This window comes from Culex quinquefasciatus, chromosome 3 (assembly GCF_015732765.1).
Source record: "Culex quinquefasciatus strain JHB chromosome 3, VPISU_Cqui_1.0_pri_paternal, whole genome shotgun sequence".
Taxonomy (NCBI): domain Eukaryota; kingdom Metazoa; phylum Arthropoda; class Insecta; order Diptera; family Culicidae; genus Culex; species Culex quinquefasciatus.
This window is the reverse complement of record NC_051863.1, coordinates 124,194,328-124,214,764: the sequence shown is the minus strand read 5'-3', so window position 1 is coordinate 124,214,764 and position 20,437 is coordinate 124,194,328. Positions and strand designations below refer to the sequence as shown.

Below are 20,437 nucleotides of genomic sequence, written 5' to 3'. Positions count from 1 at the left end.
CGTGTGTGGTAAAATTTTTGCCAAATTTTGTGTCGCGTAGTCCTCGGCTCCCCTATTTTCGATTTTGATTGTTCCAAGTGCATTTGAACGCTGGTGTGCTAAACAAGGGTCATTTTGAGACAGAATTTCGAAATATCCATCTGTTTTCGGATGCGGCCAGACTTTTCAACAAAATACACAGTTTTCAAATGAAAATATGGTCCAAATTTTTCATTTGAAGATTTCCGATCATGAAACAATTGGAATCAACCCCGGGAAAAGCAGCGTGCATCTTTCCGAACGCAGCAAGACCCGGATTAGTTGGAGGCGGTACTCTAAGGAGAAACTGCAGGAGATTCTCCTTTCGAACCGAAGTCGAGCGGATCCAATGGCGTCAGTAAACGAAGCCGGAGAGAAATTTGACGCAGAAATTGTGGCGGCCGTTGGAAGTCTCGTCGATGTCCGCTTCGATGAGCGTTCAGACCCACATGACTGGTACGGGGATCAGCTTTCAACACTCAAAACTTTGAGAGACGATGCCTACCGGAAGTTTAAGAGCACCAAGTTGATAAGTGACTGGGAGAGGTACAAGCGTTGCAGAAACCGTTACGTGTACCAAATCCGGACATCAAAGAACTCGTCAATCAACAACGAAATTAGGAGCTGCGGCGGCGATTCAAAGAAGCTGTGGAGGTGTTTGAAATCGCTTATCCAGCCTGGAGGACAGCCGCCAACTGAGATAGTGTTTGGAGGACCACGAGGAGATGCTGAGACGGCGACGCTTCTGAACGAGTTCTTTGTACAGAGTGTGGAGGAGATACATGGAAAGATTCCACCAACGGCATTTACGCCGCCGACGACAGGAGGGACGGAACACAAGGAGTTGTTGAGTAACTTTGAACCGATCACAATGAACAAACTGAAGGAAACGGTACGGTCACTCAAGAATTGTGCTGGAGTTGAACATGTCACGAAACGGGTCATGATGGATGCTTTGGACGTGGTTGCAGTTGAGTTGCTGGATATCGTAAACAAGTCGCTGTCTCGAGGTGAATTCCCAGACGCATGGAAGAGGACCTTGGTGATTCCCATCCCAAAAATTCCTAAATCGAAGAATCCGGAGGACCACAGACCCATCAACATGTTGCCGCTGTACGAGAAGGTCTTGGAGATAATCGTGAAGGAACAACTGTTAGCGTTCATTGACCGTACTGGTGTGCTGCTGAAGGAACAATCTGGTTTTCGGAAACATCACTCTTGTGAATCAGCGCTGAACCTGTTGCTGTTGAAGTGGAAGCAGTGTATTGAAGAAGGAAGAGTTGTTCTATCAGTCTTCGTGGATCTGAAGCGGGCCTTCGAAACCATTGACCGGACGAAACTAATAGGTGTTCTCAAGAAAAGTGGAATACGGGGCACGGTACTAAAATGGTTCAGCAGTTACCTGGAGAACCGGACGCAAGTGACAAGGTACAATAGCGCGGTGTCATCAGAAACAGCAGTCAAGCTCGGAGTACCGCAAGGAAGCGTGCTAGGCCCACTACTGTTCATACTGTACATAAACGACATTAAACAGGCACTGAGGAGAGTACAGGTGAACCTGTTCGCCGATGACACAGTTTTGTTTGTGATTGGTGACAGCTTCGACGAGTGCTTTGACATCATGAACGAAGAGCTAGTAGGATTCACGGAATGGTTGAAATGGAAGAAGCTGCAGTTGAACATCGCGAAGACGAAGTGCATGGTAGTGACGACACGGAAAACCAACGACTGCAGACGGTGTGTACAGATGGATGGAGGAGTTGTGGAGCGGGTTGAGACGATGAAGTACCTTGGAGTCATGTTGGACGAAAAGTTGAATTTCAACGAACATATTGACTATACTATTCGGAAGGCAGCACGGAAGTTTGGTGTTCTGTGTAGGATCAATCGCTACTTGACGGCAGAGACGAAAGTTCAGGTGTACAATTCGCTCATCGCTCCTCACTTTGACTATTGTTCATCGATCTTGTTTCTGGGAACACAACGACAACTGAAAAGGATGCAGGTACTACAAAGCAAAATAATGCGGCTGATACTAAAGTGTGATCGACTGACGCCTCGACGGAGCATGCTCGAATGTTTGCAATGGATGTCGGTAAAGCAAAGAATCGAGTACAATACCCTTGTGTTTGTGTATCGTATGAAAAAAAGGATGGCGCCACAATACTTGACGGAAGCCATGGTATGCGGAAGAGATATCCATGAGCATGACACTAGAGGAGCTGACGATCTCAGATTGCAGAACTGGAAAAAGGCATGCACGCAGAACTCGCTGTTTTACAAAGGATTTAAACTTTACAACCAGCTTCCAGAATGCAAAGGCGACAAGCAACATCAACGAGTTTAAAAGAAACTGCAAGGAGTTCGTACGGACACGGCCGTTGGACTAGAAGTGACCCACGATGGTACTGTGAGGAAGAGCACGTTATGACGGTCGGCCATCTTCATTATCGGTACGCATTCGCATGGGATCACTTTGGGCCGCATATGATAAACCTGATCAAAAGTAACGCGAATCTGGGCGCGGTTTAACCCTATGCGCTCATATGCGAGTGGAATAGCAAATGGTTCCAATACCCTAAATTTGATGCAATCTGAGTGATGAAAGACTCTACATAGGATTTGTAAGAGCGCCTTGAGACGAGATAAGAGAGATATGGATGGGCATACACGGAAGTGGAGTAAGATTACAGGACACTCTCTAAACATGAACGAAGAATTATCGAAAGATATCTGCTCGTAAATCTTCCATACTACAAAAACTGTGTATGGGTATGAGGTGGGCCATCTTTAAAAAAAAAAAAAAAAAAAAAATCATATCTTTTATTTATCTCAAAAATTGCATTTTTCGAGCTCTACAACCTCCCCAATTTTCATCCAGATCCATAATCTGGTTCTGGAGTTAGAGCCGTTTGATTAACCTACCAAAAGAAAAAAAATCCCTAAAAAAAGGTAAAAGCCCACCTGGTGACCTTTGCCAACACTTTTCATTTCCGATTTTATCCGAAATTTCTTTCTACATTCATAGTACAGACCATGAGTGAGCATCTGAAACAAATTTGACATCTATCGGCAATCCGGATCATTTTTTAGAGCGATTTACTTTTTGCCTTTCTTACTAAAGAAAGGTATAGGTTTTACTTTAAGGTTGGACGTCATTTTCATCTTTATAAATATGTCGATTCAGCATGAATTTTCTTCGGAAAAATCGTCAAAAAATCACACTGCATCGATTTTAGACGCATCGTCGCCAAGTCGACAAGTTGTCAAGTTTAGCTTCTAATGCTGGCGCGTACTGCTGGCGCGTCTTGTTTTTGGGATCAAATATACTCTAATATGTGTTTGGTGCCCTATCGATTTTCATTTGCTACTATAGATATCGTATATTTTTCGGCTCTTAAGTATTATCATTATATGCATAACTGTCCAGTATTTGTTTTGAAACCTGCGGCATGAGACCATTATGCGATTTAAATTCTGTCATTTATTTTTGTTGTGTGGTGGTCTAGAGGTTTGTGTCCTAACTAATATTTTATCTAGATCAGAGGCATCTTGAGAAACATTGAGGTGAATTTGAAAGAGCTTTTAGAGTGTGGGGATCTTTTTATAAAGTGGGGATCTTCTTCGAAAGTTCTTGGCTTGCTTCTTGTTGTTGGGTGAAAAAGGAAAGCTCTGATCGCCAGCGAGCGAGGGAGAGAACTTATATTCCTTTCCTCTCCACACTCGCGCTCACCGCACACGGCGCCTTGTGCTAAAGAGGCGATGGTGTAGAGGTATAACTTCAAGCGTTGTGTTGTTGTTTTTTTTTCGTTGCCAACTAGTGCTTCTTCTCGCTCGCGGGCAAAAAATCGCTGGCAACAGTGTTTGCGGCACATTCTGAAATGCCGCGCGGCGTGTACCTTTGAAAAAACGGACAATACCAACACACAAAAGGGCTCGTACCGAAGCTAAAAAACCAAAACCGCGGTGTGCGTTGTCACTGGCGCATGGGAAGCTTGCTATGATCGCGTTTGTCATAAACGCTTGTTTGATTACAAACTTACAAACATATTGTACGATTGAAAATATTCTTTTGGTGAAAATTGCGTTTTTTATTTCCTTGAAATCATATCATTTATAATACATTGCTTTCATCATGAGACTTTCTTTTGTGCTGACGTGATAAATAAACAAAGTCGATGTTATGAATTGAAAAAAGGTCTACCATTGTTATATTCTTTAGGAAGAAAGGCTCTATCTCACCCCAGGTGGGATTAAATCGGGTTTTTGTTTTTTGTTTTTTGTTTTTTGTTTTTTGTTTTTTGTTTTTTGTTTTTTGTTTTTTGTTTTTTGTTTTTTGTTTTTTGTTTTTTGTTTTTTTGTTTTCATCACCCCTTCAAGCTTGGTTACCCCCAAGGCAAGAGCCATTTGGTGAAATTTATGAATGATGCCGTTTCGTCGCTCACCGCACGTTACTCAAACTCCTCTCTTCCCACTTTCAACGTATGCTCAGGTCAATCCATCCCAAGTGAATGATGTGCATTCAGGGGACAAGCAGCAGGAAAATGGAAGAGGGGGATGCTTTGCTGGTTATAAAACTTTGGTCTGCGTTGGCCGATATTTATTAACAGCTGATTTGGGACCCACCACTCCCACCCCTACTTTATTTTTTTTCCTTTTTTACCAGTGTTTAGATAATTAATTCAGCAGGTGGCAATAGGTCTACCAAACAGAACCTGTTTTGATAGAAGAGCAGCCTCTTGGTAGTCTTCAACGGTTTGGTGTGACTAAGAAAGAAGCCATCATTTGCTGGTGAGGGATTATTCCCACGACAGTTTAGCTCATTTTTATTGGGATTTAAATGAATCTATAAAATATTGGAATTATGTGGTAAGCTGAGGGAGTTAGTTAAGTTGGTTTATTTGCAGTAATTTATACTCTTTGACACACTGCAATGCTATGTTGTATTTGAGTGAGGAAATTAAAACTGCTATCAAATAAAAATAAATAAATAGTAGATGATGATTTTTAAGCTTTTAGAAAATTATATCATAAATTAAAAGAATGAAACATGAGTCATTAAACTGAGTTCCTCGGCAAAAAGTCTGATAGATTTCGACTGCGATGATTGATAAATAGCTCTTTGATGGACCGCTACTAATCGGATGAGAATTAATATTAGCAGCTTTCGGCATCGCGTATGTATATGTGTGCATGCGTATTAGTGAACAAATTTGATTCGTGATTAGAATAAATTTCAGAAGCTGATTAGACTCATTTGAATGTTGTGGGAACTTTGACTAACTTTTTATTTGGTCGAATTGTTGACTTGAAAAATATATTTTGAAATTATATTTTTTTAATTCATAAAAGATCATTCTCCAAAACAAGGCTTAAACAAAAACTATGCGAGCCTCCATCAATGAGCTACCCAGCGCTTGATTACTGATTGATAAGGAGGGAATTAAAAATTTGCATGAAAGCTGCAATTGCAGATTTGCTGTCGGCACGAAATTAAAGGAAACCCTCTCTGGACAAATTAATGTCATCAAGCGTTCCAGTGATCAAGTATGGAAATCCATTACGTGAGGCTCGTTCCCTGGAAGGCATAAACACCGTTTAATTTGGAGAGCATTCTATGAATAGAACAGAGAACCCTTTTGCTTGTTTGAAGCAGAATCCTCACCGACGCTGCCCGTAATTGTTATTATTATTATCGACCCCGAGAGTGGCGTCATTTTCATCAATGTTTATGCTTATGAGAGGGAATGTTCCTTGTTCTATAGTGAAAGAAGGGAGAGGCGCAAAGTTTTCCCGGGGAAGAGCCCTCTTGGCCATTAATCATGCTTTGCCTGGCGACATAGCATTAATGTGCGAGGGTGGATGGAGGAGATTGAGCATACATCATAATCATCTCTGATGTTTGGAACAGTAGGTTAGAGGATGGACAAAATTTCATTTACTTTGGAAACGGAAAATTTGGGTCGAAGCAGAGCAACTTTCTACGAAGTTGGCCGATTTCGACCATTTTTATTTTTTGATTTGGCTCAAAAAAGCTTTTTTGTGCCATTGGTTCACCCATTCAAATCTCCATACAATTTTGGCTGCTGTCCATACAAAAATGGTACGTAAATATTCAAATAGCTGTAACTTTACGAGTGAATTTTCTGATCAATTTGGTGTCTTCGGCAAAGTTGTAGGTATTGTTGAGGACTTTTGAGAAAAAATAGGTATACGGAAAAAAAATTGCAGATTTTTAATCAACTTTTTTTTACAAATAACTCAATTTCCCAAAATACATATTTTTTGATTATCGAGATTTTTTGATATGTTTTAGGGAAAAAAAATCCGCTATAGAGAAACATGGTCAAAAAATCTTACAAAAAAAATTATACAAAAAAAAATACCCTGAATTTTTTATGTAAAATTGAATTTGCAATCGAAAAAAAACTGTACAGATTTTTTGATAAAGGGCTTTGTTTTCAAGATAGAGCCACCGAAAGTTTGATTTTAGCGAAATATTTGAAATTTTATTTTTTTCTAATTTTTAAAAATAGTGACCATTTTTGAAAATATTTTTTTTTAAAGTTCAGAAAATTTGCTATAAAATTGTCTAAGAGACATTAAAGATTGGACCTCTGCACAGAAAAAAATCAATTCTCGTAATCGTGAATTAAGTTCACGAATGTGAGAACCACGAAGGAATTCATTCATGAGTATGGTGCATTTGCACCATAAACGTGAATATATTCCTTCGTGGTTCTCGCATTCGAGAATTTAATTCACGATTTCGAGAATTGGTTTTTTTCAGTGTGGTTGCTGAGATACAGCGGCTTAAAGAAATAGAAACAGGAAAATTGAAGTTTTCGAAGTCTCACCCAAACAGCCCACCATTTTCTAATGTCGATATCTCAGCAACTATTGGTCCGATTTTCAATAATAAAACATAACACATTTTTGAAATTTTCCGAATTTAATTCGATTTTTTTAAATCAAGACTAGCATTTTAAATGGGTGTAATATACACTGTCAGCCATTTTTTTTTTTGCATGAAATTTCGATTTTTTCCAAAAATCATTTTTTTTTTAATTCATAACTCGATGGCAGATTTGTTGACCATGTTTCTATTTGTTTCTATTTTTGTATTTTTGTCCTCTAAAACATATCAAAAAATCTCGAAAATCAAAAAAATATGTATTTTGGGAAATTGAGTTATTGTGAAAAAAATTTGAATAAAAAATCTTCAATTTTTTTCCGTGTACCTATTTTTTTTCTTAATTGTCTTCAAGAATACCTACAACTTTTCCGAAGACACCAAATTGTTCAGAAAATTCACTCAAATTTGTATGGAGACTTGTATGGGTGAACCAATAACACAAAATAGCTTTTTTGGTCATAAAGAAGGCCCCTCAAGGTTTGAGCCAAATCAAAAAATTAAAAAAAAATCCATTTCCGGTTATGGTAGAGAATTGCTCAGCAGCAACCTTTAAAATTTCTCCATCAAATGAGGGGAAAATAGCATTATTGTATACTACTTTAATATTTGGCAAATTCAAAATTCTGGACAAAATAATTCTGGTCCACCTACGAGATCGAGACTATTATCCAAAATAGATTTGAAACAGATTACAAATTTCAAATAAACTTCAACTGTTTTTGTTATCTAAGACAAATCAACATCAAGATTGAATTTGAAATAATATTTTCTCTTCTTTTGTGATAATTTACCAAGAGTCAATAATCTATTCCGAAAAATTATCCAATGGTTTTTGTTTGTTTTCAAAGCAAGTTTTCTCAATTTCTGTCCACCAAATTTCCTAGTTTTCCCCACAACGAACCTCGAAGCAATCTCACCGTCATATACGTTGGAATTTCCCGCCCGATCTCCCCCGCTCCCCGTGAGCTTGTGCAGCAAATCAAGAAACAAGAAGGAAGATATGAGAGCCCCCTCAGAGGACCCTAGGATAAACACATAAACCTCGAGGTTGACTAAACGGTTCGGCGTCGTGACATAATTTGTTTCCTTCCTCGCTTTCCGACGATGATGATCCGGCGACTGGCTCAGACTCCACACGCTGAACTCCGTGACGCACCTCGCAACCCCCCTCTATGTGGACGGAATTAAATCAATCCGACGGTGATGAAGACACGGTGCAACGGGTTGGGGATTAATGTTCGTTCAAAAATGACGTAGCGTTTTCAACAACTTCAGTTTGCTTGTCGATCCATAAGCTAATATTTTAATGAAGTTATTTCAGATATTGTTTCAAAGATGATTTTGAGAAGCATCATTTATGGAAAGACGCCAATTGTTGATCTTTCAACCTCTCCGAGCGACCTGGAATATCTGGAGCCGGGCCGGAGTTGATTTATGGAAACTGTTCCGGCTGGAATGGCACAAACACAGTGACTTGTGGCTTTGGCACATAATGAAATGGGCTTTCACGCGTGTGCAAACACCACGACATTTAGCAAATTAGTCATAATTAGGATCCGTGATCTGGGTGCGTGGGTGGGTGATTCGATGGGTGGTCGGTGTCAAGGGCAGTGACCTGGAGCTCGTTCCCAGGGATCAGCCAGGGAATGTCATAAAGCCTTGATGAAGATGCACTCTGAAGTGCTTGCTGGATGATTGATGATGAATTGTGCGGCATACGGTGAACTTTCAGTTGGATGATATGAAGTGAGCATATCTCTTTTAATGGAAATAGCTTTAAATTAAAGGATGAGTTTTTAATTTGAGGAGATTTTATTTGGAAAGTATTTTTGTATAATTTAGTGAGGCTTTCATTAATTTTTTTAATGAAGTCCAACAACAAACAATTAACGATACTGAAAACAATCAACGCAACTCAATTAAGCCCCAGTTAAGTGTCATCCCTTGAGTTGAGTAGAGTAGAGCACGGGTGAACCTTAAGTGACTCACTCGTCAAGTCTCGTCAACCAAAACAGACAAACCCTTGATGAAGAAATAACAACAACAATAACAATAACAACGCAAAGCAATGACTCCGAGATGGATCTCTCGGCCACGATCTTGATTACTGAAGGGTTCAAGTGACGAACTGTTTGTGGCGCCGGCAATTTGCCTGATGAATATGAGGACCTAAATTACTTTGTAGGGTGTGATTTTTTCGGAGAATTTTAGTGGCAATCTTATATTATTCTTGGAAAATGTTGGGAAGTTTCGCTTGTACTATTCACTTTCCAATTTATTTTGATTATTCTTTATTTATTTTAAGCAATTTTTTTTACGCTTTACTTTTCTTACAATTAGTTTTTACAGTTTTCCATTTTTAGTATTTTAAATAGTATTGGATTGGATTGGATTGGATTGGATTGGATTGGATTGGATTGGATTGGATTGGATTGGATTGGATTGGATTGGATTGGATTGGATTGGATTGGATTGGATTGGATTACAAATTTATAAGAATTTCGGATGCAAATTAAAAAAACTGCACTTTTTAGCGGCAAGATTTTTGTTTGTACTTATATAAGGGTCCATACAAACATTTTTTTTTTCAAAATGCATTTAGCGAGGAGGGAGGTGGGGTTCTTGATTTCAAAAAAAGTGCCTACATAGTTTATTGATGGCCCTTAATTGATTTTATTGTAAACAAAAGTTTAAACCTCATTAACACTTGCCAAAAACACCAAATCGATCAGAAAAATCGTTCAAAAGATGCAAACAACTGCCATGACAGCTGCCAATGTAAGGATCTTTGAACAAATTGTACAAAATGGCCTAATGGGCAGGGTGGCCACTCAAGTCGGGAAATCGGGAAAGTCGGGAAAAAGTCGGGAATTCGCCAAAATCCGCAAAAAATCGGGAAAAAGTCGGGGATTTGTGATTTTTTGTCAAAAAGTCGGGAAAAGTCGCGAATTCTGAGCATACTTGTTTGAAAATTATTTTTTAACTTTTGAACAATTTTCAAATTGAAGTCACTCATTTCTGCTTTAGTAACTTTCTTTAAATTTAAGGTTCTTTTAACTATTTCAATATATTTGAGTATGGAAAAGCTGTCTAAGACGTTCAAAATCTTAATGAATATTGGGGTCTTTGACACAGATTTTCAAAATGTTTTTCTATGAATCAAATGATCGCTATTATTGTTTGTCAATTAAACAAGAGGATAAACTAATATAAAAATAAAGCCTAATAGATTCTATTTAATTTTGTCACATAAATTGAATATTTGAAAACAGATTCCAAATTGAATGTGGGTAATTCTCTACCAACTCACACGAAATCGGGAAAAGTTGCCCCGACCCCTCTTCGATTTGCGTGAAACTTTGTCCTAAGGGGTAACTTTTGTCCCTGATCACGAATCCAAGGTCCGTTTTTTGATATCTCGTGACGGAGGGGCGGTACGACCCCTTCCATTTTTGAACTTGCGAAAAAAGAGGTATTTTTCAATAATTTGCAGCCTGAAACGGTGATGAGATAGAAATTTGGTGTCAAAGGGACTTTAGTGTAAAATTAGACGCCCAATTTGATGGCGTACTCAGAATTCCGAATAAACGTATTTTTCATCGAAAAAAAACACTAAAAAGTTTTAAAAATTCTCCCATTTTCCGTTACTCGACTGTAAAAAATTTTGGAACATATCATTTTATGAGAAATTTAATGTACTTTTCGAATCTACATTGTCCCAGAAGGGTCATTTTTTCATTTAGAACAAAATTTTTCATTTTAAAATTTCGTGTTTTTCTAACTTTGCAGGGTTATTTTTTAGAGTGTAACAATGTTGTACAAAGTTGTAGAGCAGACAATTACAAAAATTTTGATATATAGACATAAGGGGTTTGCTTATAAACATCACGAGTTATCGCGATTTTACGAAAAAAAAGTATTGAAAAAGTTACTTTTTGCGTTTCTCTTTGTTTTGTCGTCCGTATCTGTCGCGGGTGACCATGAATGGCCATGATCGATGACGACCAACTTTTTCAAAACTTTTTTTCGTAAAATCGCGATAACTCGTGATGTTTGTAAGCAAACCCCTTATGTCTATATATCAAAATTTTTGTAATTGTCTGCTCTACAACTTTGTACAACATTGTTACACTCTAAAAAATAACCCTGCAAAGTTAGAAAAAACACGAAATTTTAAAATGAAAAATTGTGTTCTAAATGAAAAAATGACCCTTCTGGGTCAATGTAGATTCAAAAAGTACATTAAATTTCCCATAAAATAACATGTTCCAAAAATTTTTACAGTCGAGTAACGGAAAATGGGAGAATTTTTAAAACTTTTTTAGTGTTTTTTTCGATGAAAAATACGTTTATTCGGAATTCTGAGTACGCCATCAAATTGGGCGTCTAATTTTACACTAAAGTCCCTTTGACACCAAATTTCTATCTCATCACCGTTTCAGGCTGCAAATTATTGAAAAATACCTCTTTTTTCGCAAGTTCAAAATGGAAGGGGTCGTACCGCCCCTCCGTCACGAGATATCAAAAAACGGACCTTGGATTCGTGATCAGGGACAAAAGTTACCCCTTAGGACAAAGTTTCACGCAAATCGAAGAGGGGTCGGGGCAACTGCTGTGTGAGTTGGCGGAGAATTACCCATGTGGCAATGGTTTTTTTTTGTAAATATTATTGATTGTTTAACTTAAGTCATTATGTAATTTCAAATATGTTTTTTTTCCAAATATTGCCCTTGAACTTTTTTTTGTGAGTATGGGTACATTACCTACCATAGATAAAGCTTGATTTTCATTTTTTTGAAAACTTAATTATCGCATAAAATCCAAAATTAAAAAAAAAGTTTTTAAAACATAAAGTAAATTTTGAAATTGCAAAAAAAAATTAAAAAATTTTGAGTAATTGAAAAATTGTCTAAAAAAAAATTGTCTTATTAAACATTTTGCTTAAAAAAAGTGGGAAAACATACAATCATATCAAACTGAATTTCCATTGAAAAAAGAAACAGTTAAATACTGACCACTAGATAAATTATCATTGATTAGAAAATTCAAAAGAGCAATTCCAGCTCAAATCAGGAATTTTTCTGATACTTTTGTACCCGACCCTCTCCAATTTTAATGAAACTTGACATGGCAAACTTATGGGAAATTGATGAGCTTTCCGGTAAAAATATTTACGAGACTGAAAAACCAAGTCTGTCATATAGAAATGCCAAAAACCACCAAAAATCCCGTTTTTTCAACATTTTTATTTTTAAAACCGTTGTATCTTCCCAAAGATTGGACATAGGACAATGGTCAATATTGAGACTATTAAGTAAAATTATCTGGTAAATCGATTCCCACTACCGGTTTTTAAAAATTTTGACGTTTAGACCACTTTTCAAAAAAAACAGTTTTAGTAAATGATTTTTGTATTTTTTAGGAGAGACATACCATCCTGCATATTTCGTCAGTCTTTTGGTAACATCTTAGGGTATTTCCTCAAAAATTTAGAGCGAAAAAAAATCGTGACATCACCTTCAAATTTAACTTTTAAACTTAAAAATTGAAAAATGACATAAAAGTGGCGTGTATTTTTGTTTCAGTGTATTTTTATCAGAAAGCCCGTCCAATTTCCTACAAGTTTGTCTTTGACCACTTTTTGATACGATGCAACGGCTTCGAGATACAGTAATTTTTAAAATGCAAAAAACTAAAATATTTAAATACCTTACGCCCTCCTCAAATGTTATTCTCGAGTACTATTGGCTCCATATACACAAAAATAAATTATATAGGCCTAGGATAACATGTCTACAAAGTTTCATTGAAATCGGAAAGGGTCGGGTACAAAAGTACCAGAAAAAATCCTGATTTGAGCTGGAATTGCTCAATATCAAAAATTACAAAATTAAAAAGGGAACTTGTTAAAAACATTTTTTTATGAATTCCTTGACATTGTTTTAAATCCTTTGAATGAATAATAACAGCAATTATGTTTGAATCATTCTTTGATTTAAAATGATGATGAAGTTTTAAAAAAATAGGATCGAGATTTAAGTTCAGTTATCTTTAACTTTTTGTCATTTCCAGTTAAAACGAAGTATCAAAAACTATACGTTTGCCAATTTAAAAAATAACATGGAAGTTTTAAGTATTGTTGAACTTTCGATTATATTTTCAAAGACTAATTGTTTGTGTTTCTACTCTGAACCATAATAATGAAATTCAATTTTTGAAGTTGTTTTTATTTCTTGTTTAATTTCTGTAATTACAAAAAATGCCTTTATTTGGGTTTAAATTCATTAAGAATTTTTTTTCGGTTATATTGACTTTTTTATAGAAAGTATTTTTGTTTCAAATCATTCTTTAGATAACAAATGCCTATTATTAGAGCATTCTGGAAAAGTCTGGATAAAAGTCGGGAAAAAGTCGGGAATTTGAAAATGGAGTTTGAGTGGCCACCCTGGGCCTAATGAAAAATTTTGTTCTAAATGATGGTTATAGGGAAGGCCCCCACAAAGTTCCAGCCAAATAAAAAAAAATACAAAAAATAAAAATACACGAAATTTGCTAACTTCGCTGAGAATTGTTCAAATTCACTTTTTTGTTACAAATGATGATGTTTCAAACATTGACCAAATGTTTTAACTATTTTTACAACAAGTAAATTCAAAATTAGTTCCGAGAATTGACTATTCCGTTAAAAAATATCAAGACAACAACAGTTGATGAAACTCCAAACATCTCCACGTACTTGACAAATTCAACGGGTTAACCCAGAATTGCACAATAAATTTGCTTAGTTCACCCCAAAGCACACCTCCACTTAAGTGCTTTTAATTGAGACATCTCTTCACATTTTTTCCCCCCATTTACCATCACTGTCGTGGACTATTTTTACAAGCCCCACGACCCCACGAGGGGTTCGCCGCGAGTGTTTGCACTGTTCTCCACCCAAATTGCTTGCCCAAGTGCTGCTGCTGCACCACAAAATTGTGTGGGCTCTTTTGCTCGGCTGGTTTAAGCCCGTGTGAGAAGATTCGTCCGTTGACATGACGGCGATTGATCTCTGACACATGATCTTTGTTTGCACTAGAAACTCACTTGACAGTCGGCACGCAAAGAGAAGTGGGGCTGACATTTCGTGCAAAAGTGAGTGAGCTTCTGTCAATTTGGGGACGCAGCGCGCGTGGCAATGAATTTCAATTAGGCGGGATCAAGGCAGCTTTTTTTGGGGGAGATTTTTGGCAATGTTTGCCTGTTGAGTTCGGCGAATGATCTTTTGTAATTGAGCGGATGTTAGTGATTGTGGAAGGTACAATCAGCTACCTTTTGTTCGAAAGGGATTTCTTTGTTGTGGTAATTAATGAAGAAAAATATAAAAAAATATACTTTCAAGAAACTTTCTAAACATTTTTAAGCAGAATAAAAATATTTACTTAACGTTTCCAAATGTAACAAATGCGTTCAGCGTCTTATCTCATCATCAAAGTTCTTCTGCCATTAGTCGAACTCCATACGCAATGAGCTTGATGTTTCCACTCATAAATTATCAGCTAAACTTCTCGAAAATGTTTCTCATCAACGCGTTTGGCGCCGCCACCACCGCCAGCTGCCTTTTCTAATGAAAATTTATGTTTCTATTCCACATGGCTGAGGAGCGCAAAATTTGCGCCCATTTCGTCCAAATCCCATTACCAGATAAGTTTCCCCGACCAAATTTATCAATTTTCAACCTTCAAATTTGAGCAAGGGGTGCGTCGTGTTGCTATGCTATTCAATTTGAATAAATTCGACACCAAAGAACACCTTATTCTTCGGGCGAACAGAACTTTTATGCCCCGAGGTGGGGATGGCGTATAGTCTTTGTCGGCCCTAACGGCCTTGACATAAGTCCCATTTTCATAATTTAACCATTTCGATCCTGTCCCTGGGCGTCTTTTTTGGGATGGAAGAACTTTGTGGACCACATCTGTAACCAACGACGTACGTGACGCATTGGTCGTTTGGTAGTGAGAAATGTAAGATTTTTTATTCATTCGCATATGTTTAAGCTAATTAATCAATTTTCAACAGACTTTTGTAACATAAATTTTCTTAAGAATATTCGGTTGAAACCTTGCCCACAATAAGTCCGCCTACCCTACAAAATATGCCACGATGAACGACGCCGAATGGCAAAAGTTTTCGCCCATATTCGCTAAATCTTCACCCGACCGGCAGCAGCCAAACCGCACACACACCAGACACATGGCCGTCCAACCCAGAGCAAACTGGCTCTGGGGGTAAGCTAAATTGAAAAATAAATTTTATTACCCCTAAAGCACACACCAATTTGCTAGCTGGCTGGATGAATGGCAGAGTAAGAATGGTGATGGTTCAATTCGTGCTATTTCCTCCCCCGAGGGAAATGTATCTTTTTGAGGTTTGATAATAAACTTTCTGTTGATTTTCGAACATTGATAAATTTTCAACTGTTTTGATCATATCGCTAGAAAGTCAAAAAATATGCTTTCGATCAACGCAGTTTTCTCGCTATTTTCAAATGTAAAATAAATCACATTTTTCTTTAAAGGGGTTACATACATGTAAATCGACAAAAAAGTCAGAGGTTGGTGTGAGCACACACTTAATTTTATTTAAAATCTGTTATCAGGGCATTAAATTATACATTTTCATCTATTATCAAAACAAATTTGAAAACATTTGGTTGTATAAATGCCGAGATATAGCTATTTGAAGTTATCAGTTTCCAAAAACGGGTGCCACGATATCTCCACACTGCCTTGACCAAATCGGCTCAAAAATTTGGTGAAGACTCGTTAAACCGGTCCTGTGTGCATGACGAAAGCCGATTTTCAAAAAACTTATTTAAAAAAAGATAAAAATATTTTTGTGTTTTTCATATAAAAATTCCTCAGTTTTTAATTTTTGTATTTTTAAAAAAAGCATAATTTCAAAATCGGACTTCGTCAGGCACACGGGATATGTCTTGAGAGTCTTCACCCCAAATGTTAGCCAATTTGGTTCATCCCATCTCGAGATATCGTGGCACCCGTAAATCAACTCTGTGTTTCGAGAAAAACGCTCAGAAAGTTTGACAGTCCGCTTTGCGAACGACAAAATGTTGAGCTTAAAATCGTCTCTAACTCAGCTTAACCATGTAATATCTTCATGAAACATTCAGAAGTGATTGAAAATCAACCTTTTAAGTGGATTCAATAAATTTTCTGTAATATGAAATTTTGCGATTTTCTACATGTTTGTAACCCCTTAAAAATATTTAAAATCTGTCCAGCCATTCGTTATAATGTGAAAAAAAGCTCGACAGACTCAAGGTCGATAGGAATAATGATCGAAAGCCAAGAAGTCAAAAGACATAAGATCAAATGCCAAAACTTATTAGTACTTATACAGTACTTATTGTATAAATAAGTCATTTTGCATCATTAGTTTCTTCATACAAGCATCCATACAAATTTGGGTGCTGCCCATAGAAAAATGCAACGAAAACTTTCGAAAACCTGTACCTAGAGTTGTTATAGGTGATAAGGAATACTCTAAAAAAATAGTTACGCGATGAAAAAAAATACTTTTGTGATAAAAAAACAAAAGTCATGTTTAACAAATTTAAATACCTTCGATGTTTATTTTGTTATGTGTTTTTATGAACAAAAAATGCCATCTTTTTAGCACATGTTGCAAGTTTTGTTTTTTGTCAAGTTACGATTTTATGAAAAAATGCGTTTATGGAAAGTATTGGAAATGTCACCTTTAAATGTAAAACTGAAATCTAAATGTAGGAACGTCAAATTTTCCCGGGTTTTGAATTTTCCGGAAAACGGGAAACATGTTTTTTTTTTAATTCCGGGATTATTTGAAAAAGTCATAAAATCTATGTTTTTATTGTATTTTTTAAGTTTTCAAGCTTAAAATCATAAAAATACTATGAATTGGTGATAATCTATACTTCAATCTTATTAAGAATTAAACAATTTCAGATATCTTATCAGAAATATAAAAAAAAGTTCTTTTTTGTGCTTTTGATTTTAAATGCTCTACAATTATTAGCTATTTTGAAGGTTATTTTTGCAATTTTTTTTCCTTCTCTGTCTAATTCGTTCTCCTTAGTACCAGTAAACTCTCTCCCCATTTTGAACAAATCAGCTGTTGAAAGGTAGTCCATATCTCAGCTCAAGATAACAACTGCACCAATGTAATTGTTAAAGCAACCTAATAAAATTAAATGAAATGAAATGCTCTACAATTTTTATTTCAACGTATTTCAAATAAAATAAGTCTTTATTAAATATATTTTTTTTATCATTTATTGTTTATCACATGACTAATAAACCTTTAATAATTTCATTTCTTTAAATGTTAAAAATCAACAAGCGAATAACAAAAATGATAGTAGTTTTTTTAAATCAGAATTTTATATTTTATATTAAAAAAAATACAAATTATCTTCAACTCACAAACGCTAACCGCACAGACAAAAAAAGATGGTGATATTACCTAAGGAATTTGTGACTATTCATCAGTTTCGTTGAATAGATATAGGAGATTGGAGAGCAAATAATTTAAACATCGGTGTACAAATTGTATTGTGTTCCCCCTACAACCTAAACCCCGCTTCTAGACGGGCTTCGATCTGAAAAATCGAAAAAAAAAATCATTTTTAACCAATTTTTATCTTCAAAAAGCATTGGAAAGAAGAACTCTTGAAGTTTCGAAAATTTTAGCGTTGGAAGTTTGACTTGTTTTATTTGACTTTGCCAATGTTTTCAATAATGTTTTTTGCCTTTTTTTTACTAACATTTCTTATATTTAAGGTAAAAAGAAGTATGCAGTAATTTTTGTAGTGTCCCAGACTATGCCTCTGCGCATTTTTTTTACAATTTAAATGATAATGGTGTCATTCTACTGCAGAAAATGTGAAAAACAAGCAATCAAATTTAAAAGTGACAATTTTCCCTTATTAGCTAAATGATTGCCAATATTTTTTTATGCTATAAATTTCTTATCGAGCCCTAATTATTCAACTGTTTATCTATTTCCACAACCCAATCTGAATTTCCAGACCAAAACATGATTTTTTTCTATTCCGGGAGTTCCCGGTACAAAATACAGACATTTCCAGGATGGACGCACTATTTCCAAGCACGTGGTTTTGTGCGTTTGACAGCTGTCAGTCGATCCAATTCATAAGACTTTTTTTCAATTTGATGGATGCTAGGCAGTAATTCCAAGTAATTTTTAAGTAAGTTTGAGCAATTCCGTGTGGTTTCTGGTAATCCCAAGTTATTCTGGGAAATCAAAGTGATCCGTGACATATTTCCAGTATTCCTGATAATTCCATTCAGACTGGTCAGTAATCTTTGATGCTGGAAAACCCTTGGCGTTTTTTTATTTAAAAAAAATGGTGTACCATTATATCCCGAGCAGGGGTAAATAACACGGGAATACCAAATTTTGGTATTACTTGGGCAAATAACAGCGACCAAAATGTGCTCTTGGTTGCCCAGTAATAGATGGTAAAATACCATGAAATCATACCAAAATCTTGTATGTACCAAATACCAAACCATGTTATTCCAAAGGTAAAATAATACCACAAAATAAAATCATTTCAATACCAACTTGAGGTCTTCTGGATTTTTTAACATTGCTTGAATACCAAAACTTGGTATTGCAATAGTATCAATTTTAGGTATTCCCGAGCCCTTGGAAAGTCATATTTTGGTATTCCTGTGGTCTTCCACAAACATGATTTTGGTATGATTTGATGGTATTTTACCATCTATTACTGGGCAACCAAGAGCACATTTTGGTCGCTGTTATTTGCCCAAGTAATACCAAAATTTTGTATTTTCATACCATTTTTCGTGCAACAGTTGCAGCTAGTGAAAAAACGGAAATGATCCATATGCAACAGCCAAATCTACTCACCTGATGATTCCATGTTGTTCTTAGTGATATTCTTCACCACATCGAATGCATTTGTCATTGATGAACGGCTTGTGCTTGAAGTTCTTGAAGGCTCTGAAAAATAACAAGTTTGAAAAATAAGTATTATTAAAATGAAACTGGATTGAAATTTACCAAAATTCAATAATCTGTTGATTGACTCGTTTTTCAAAGTATTTGGTTATCCCGACTTAGAGAAATTTCAACGTGTTTTGAAAAAAATATTAGTGGGTATATCACAAAAAAAAATTAAATCAGCTTTAACATTTTTGGGTTTCAAGTCCTTTTAGCGCAAAATTAATTATCTCATCAAAAAATTTAAAAAATTTCCATACTTTCAGAGAAAATTGATGAAACCTTTCAATACCAAAATAATACCAAAATGTGCCATCATGACTTAGATTTTTTTTTTTAGAAAGAACAGTTTCAAGTAATTTCTATAGGGGGTATATCAAAAATGTTTAAAATCAAGTTTGAAATTTCCGGTTTTCAATGAAAGCATTCGCTTTGAGACATCATTTTAGCGCAAAATTAATTATTTTGTCAAAATTGGTCAAAATTTTCCCATAGTTTCAGAGGAATTTAATAAAATACTGTAATACCAAAAGAATACCAAAATGTGGTGTTCGACCATTGACAAATGTTGCAATTTTGCAATATTAAAACAATACCTTAAATTGGTATGATACCATATTTTGCTCTTGCATAATCCTTAAGACAAATTTTAAAGGGTCCAGGAATACCAAAATTTGGTATCGATACCAGAGAAAGGTATTATTACGCAATTCCCTTGTTATTTACCCATGCTCGTGATAACAACCAAGTTACAATTTTGCTATCATGATCTTTCATCAAATCAAATTTCAAAAACATTGAACTGTGTCAACAGTTCCACCGACATGTCAATAAAGAAGAAGAGACTTCTGTGACCATCATAAAGACATTATTTTAAGTCATTAGTTCTAAATGATTGCACAGAGATTGTCAAACAATGGGAGCACATTTGGAAACATCAATTAGACAATATACTACAAAATTTTATATTTTACTTACAACTGCAATGTTTGAAAAACAATTTCCATAAAAACTACCCAAAATTCATTATAAACAATCAATAACAGTTACTCTCCCTAATTGCCAGCTTTTGTTTTCTCAGACCTGTGTTGATTATGTCTACCCAATCTAATTTTAAATCAACAAATTCACACTAATTTTGCATCAACATCTTCTTCCTTTCCCTCCTCTTACAGGTGGTTCGGCCGGCTGCCAATGCTGCTGGTGCTGCTGCTGCTGTGGCTGTCGAGTTGCTCGCAGCCGGTGACCTCATCGGAGCTGGGTCTGTTTGGTGGTCAGGGGATTCGTGGTAAGTGGCCATCGTATATCACTAAATTGATTCGGTGGAAAATTGTGCGATTTGAATTCCTGCCTTACACTGAAACGCATGCAAATTTGATTGTTGATGTTGGGGCTTCTTGGAAAGTTTATTTTGTTCGTTTTTGGCTTCCGTATGTAGCTCGTTGGTTTAATTCGAGTCATGTTGAAAAGGTTAAC

General features: G+C 36.0%; 1 protein-coding gene across 12 annotated transcripts in view; it reads left to right on the top strand.

Annotated features, from left to right (window-relative positions):
* LOC6053082 (collagen alpha-1(XVIII) chain) overlaps window positions 1–20,437 on the top strand; it is a 590,709-nt gene that overhangs the window by 193,458 nt on the left and 376,814 nt on the right. For all 12 annotated transcript variants that reach the window (XM_038260484.1, XM_038260490.1, XM_038260480.1 and 9 more), the window contains exon 4: window positions 20,137–20,249. In XM_038260484.1, coding sequence (XP_038116412.1) covers window positions 20,137–20,249 — 113 coding nt within the window. The remainder of the gene's footprint in view (window positions 1–20,136; window positions 20,250–20,437) is intronic.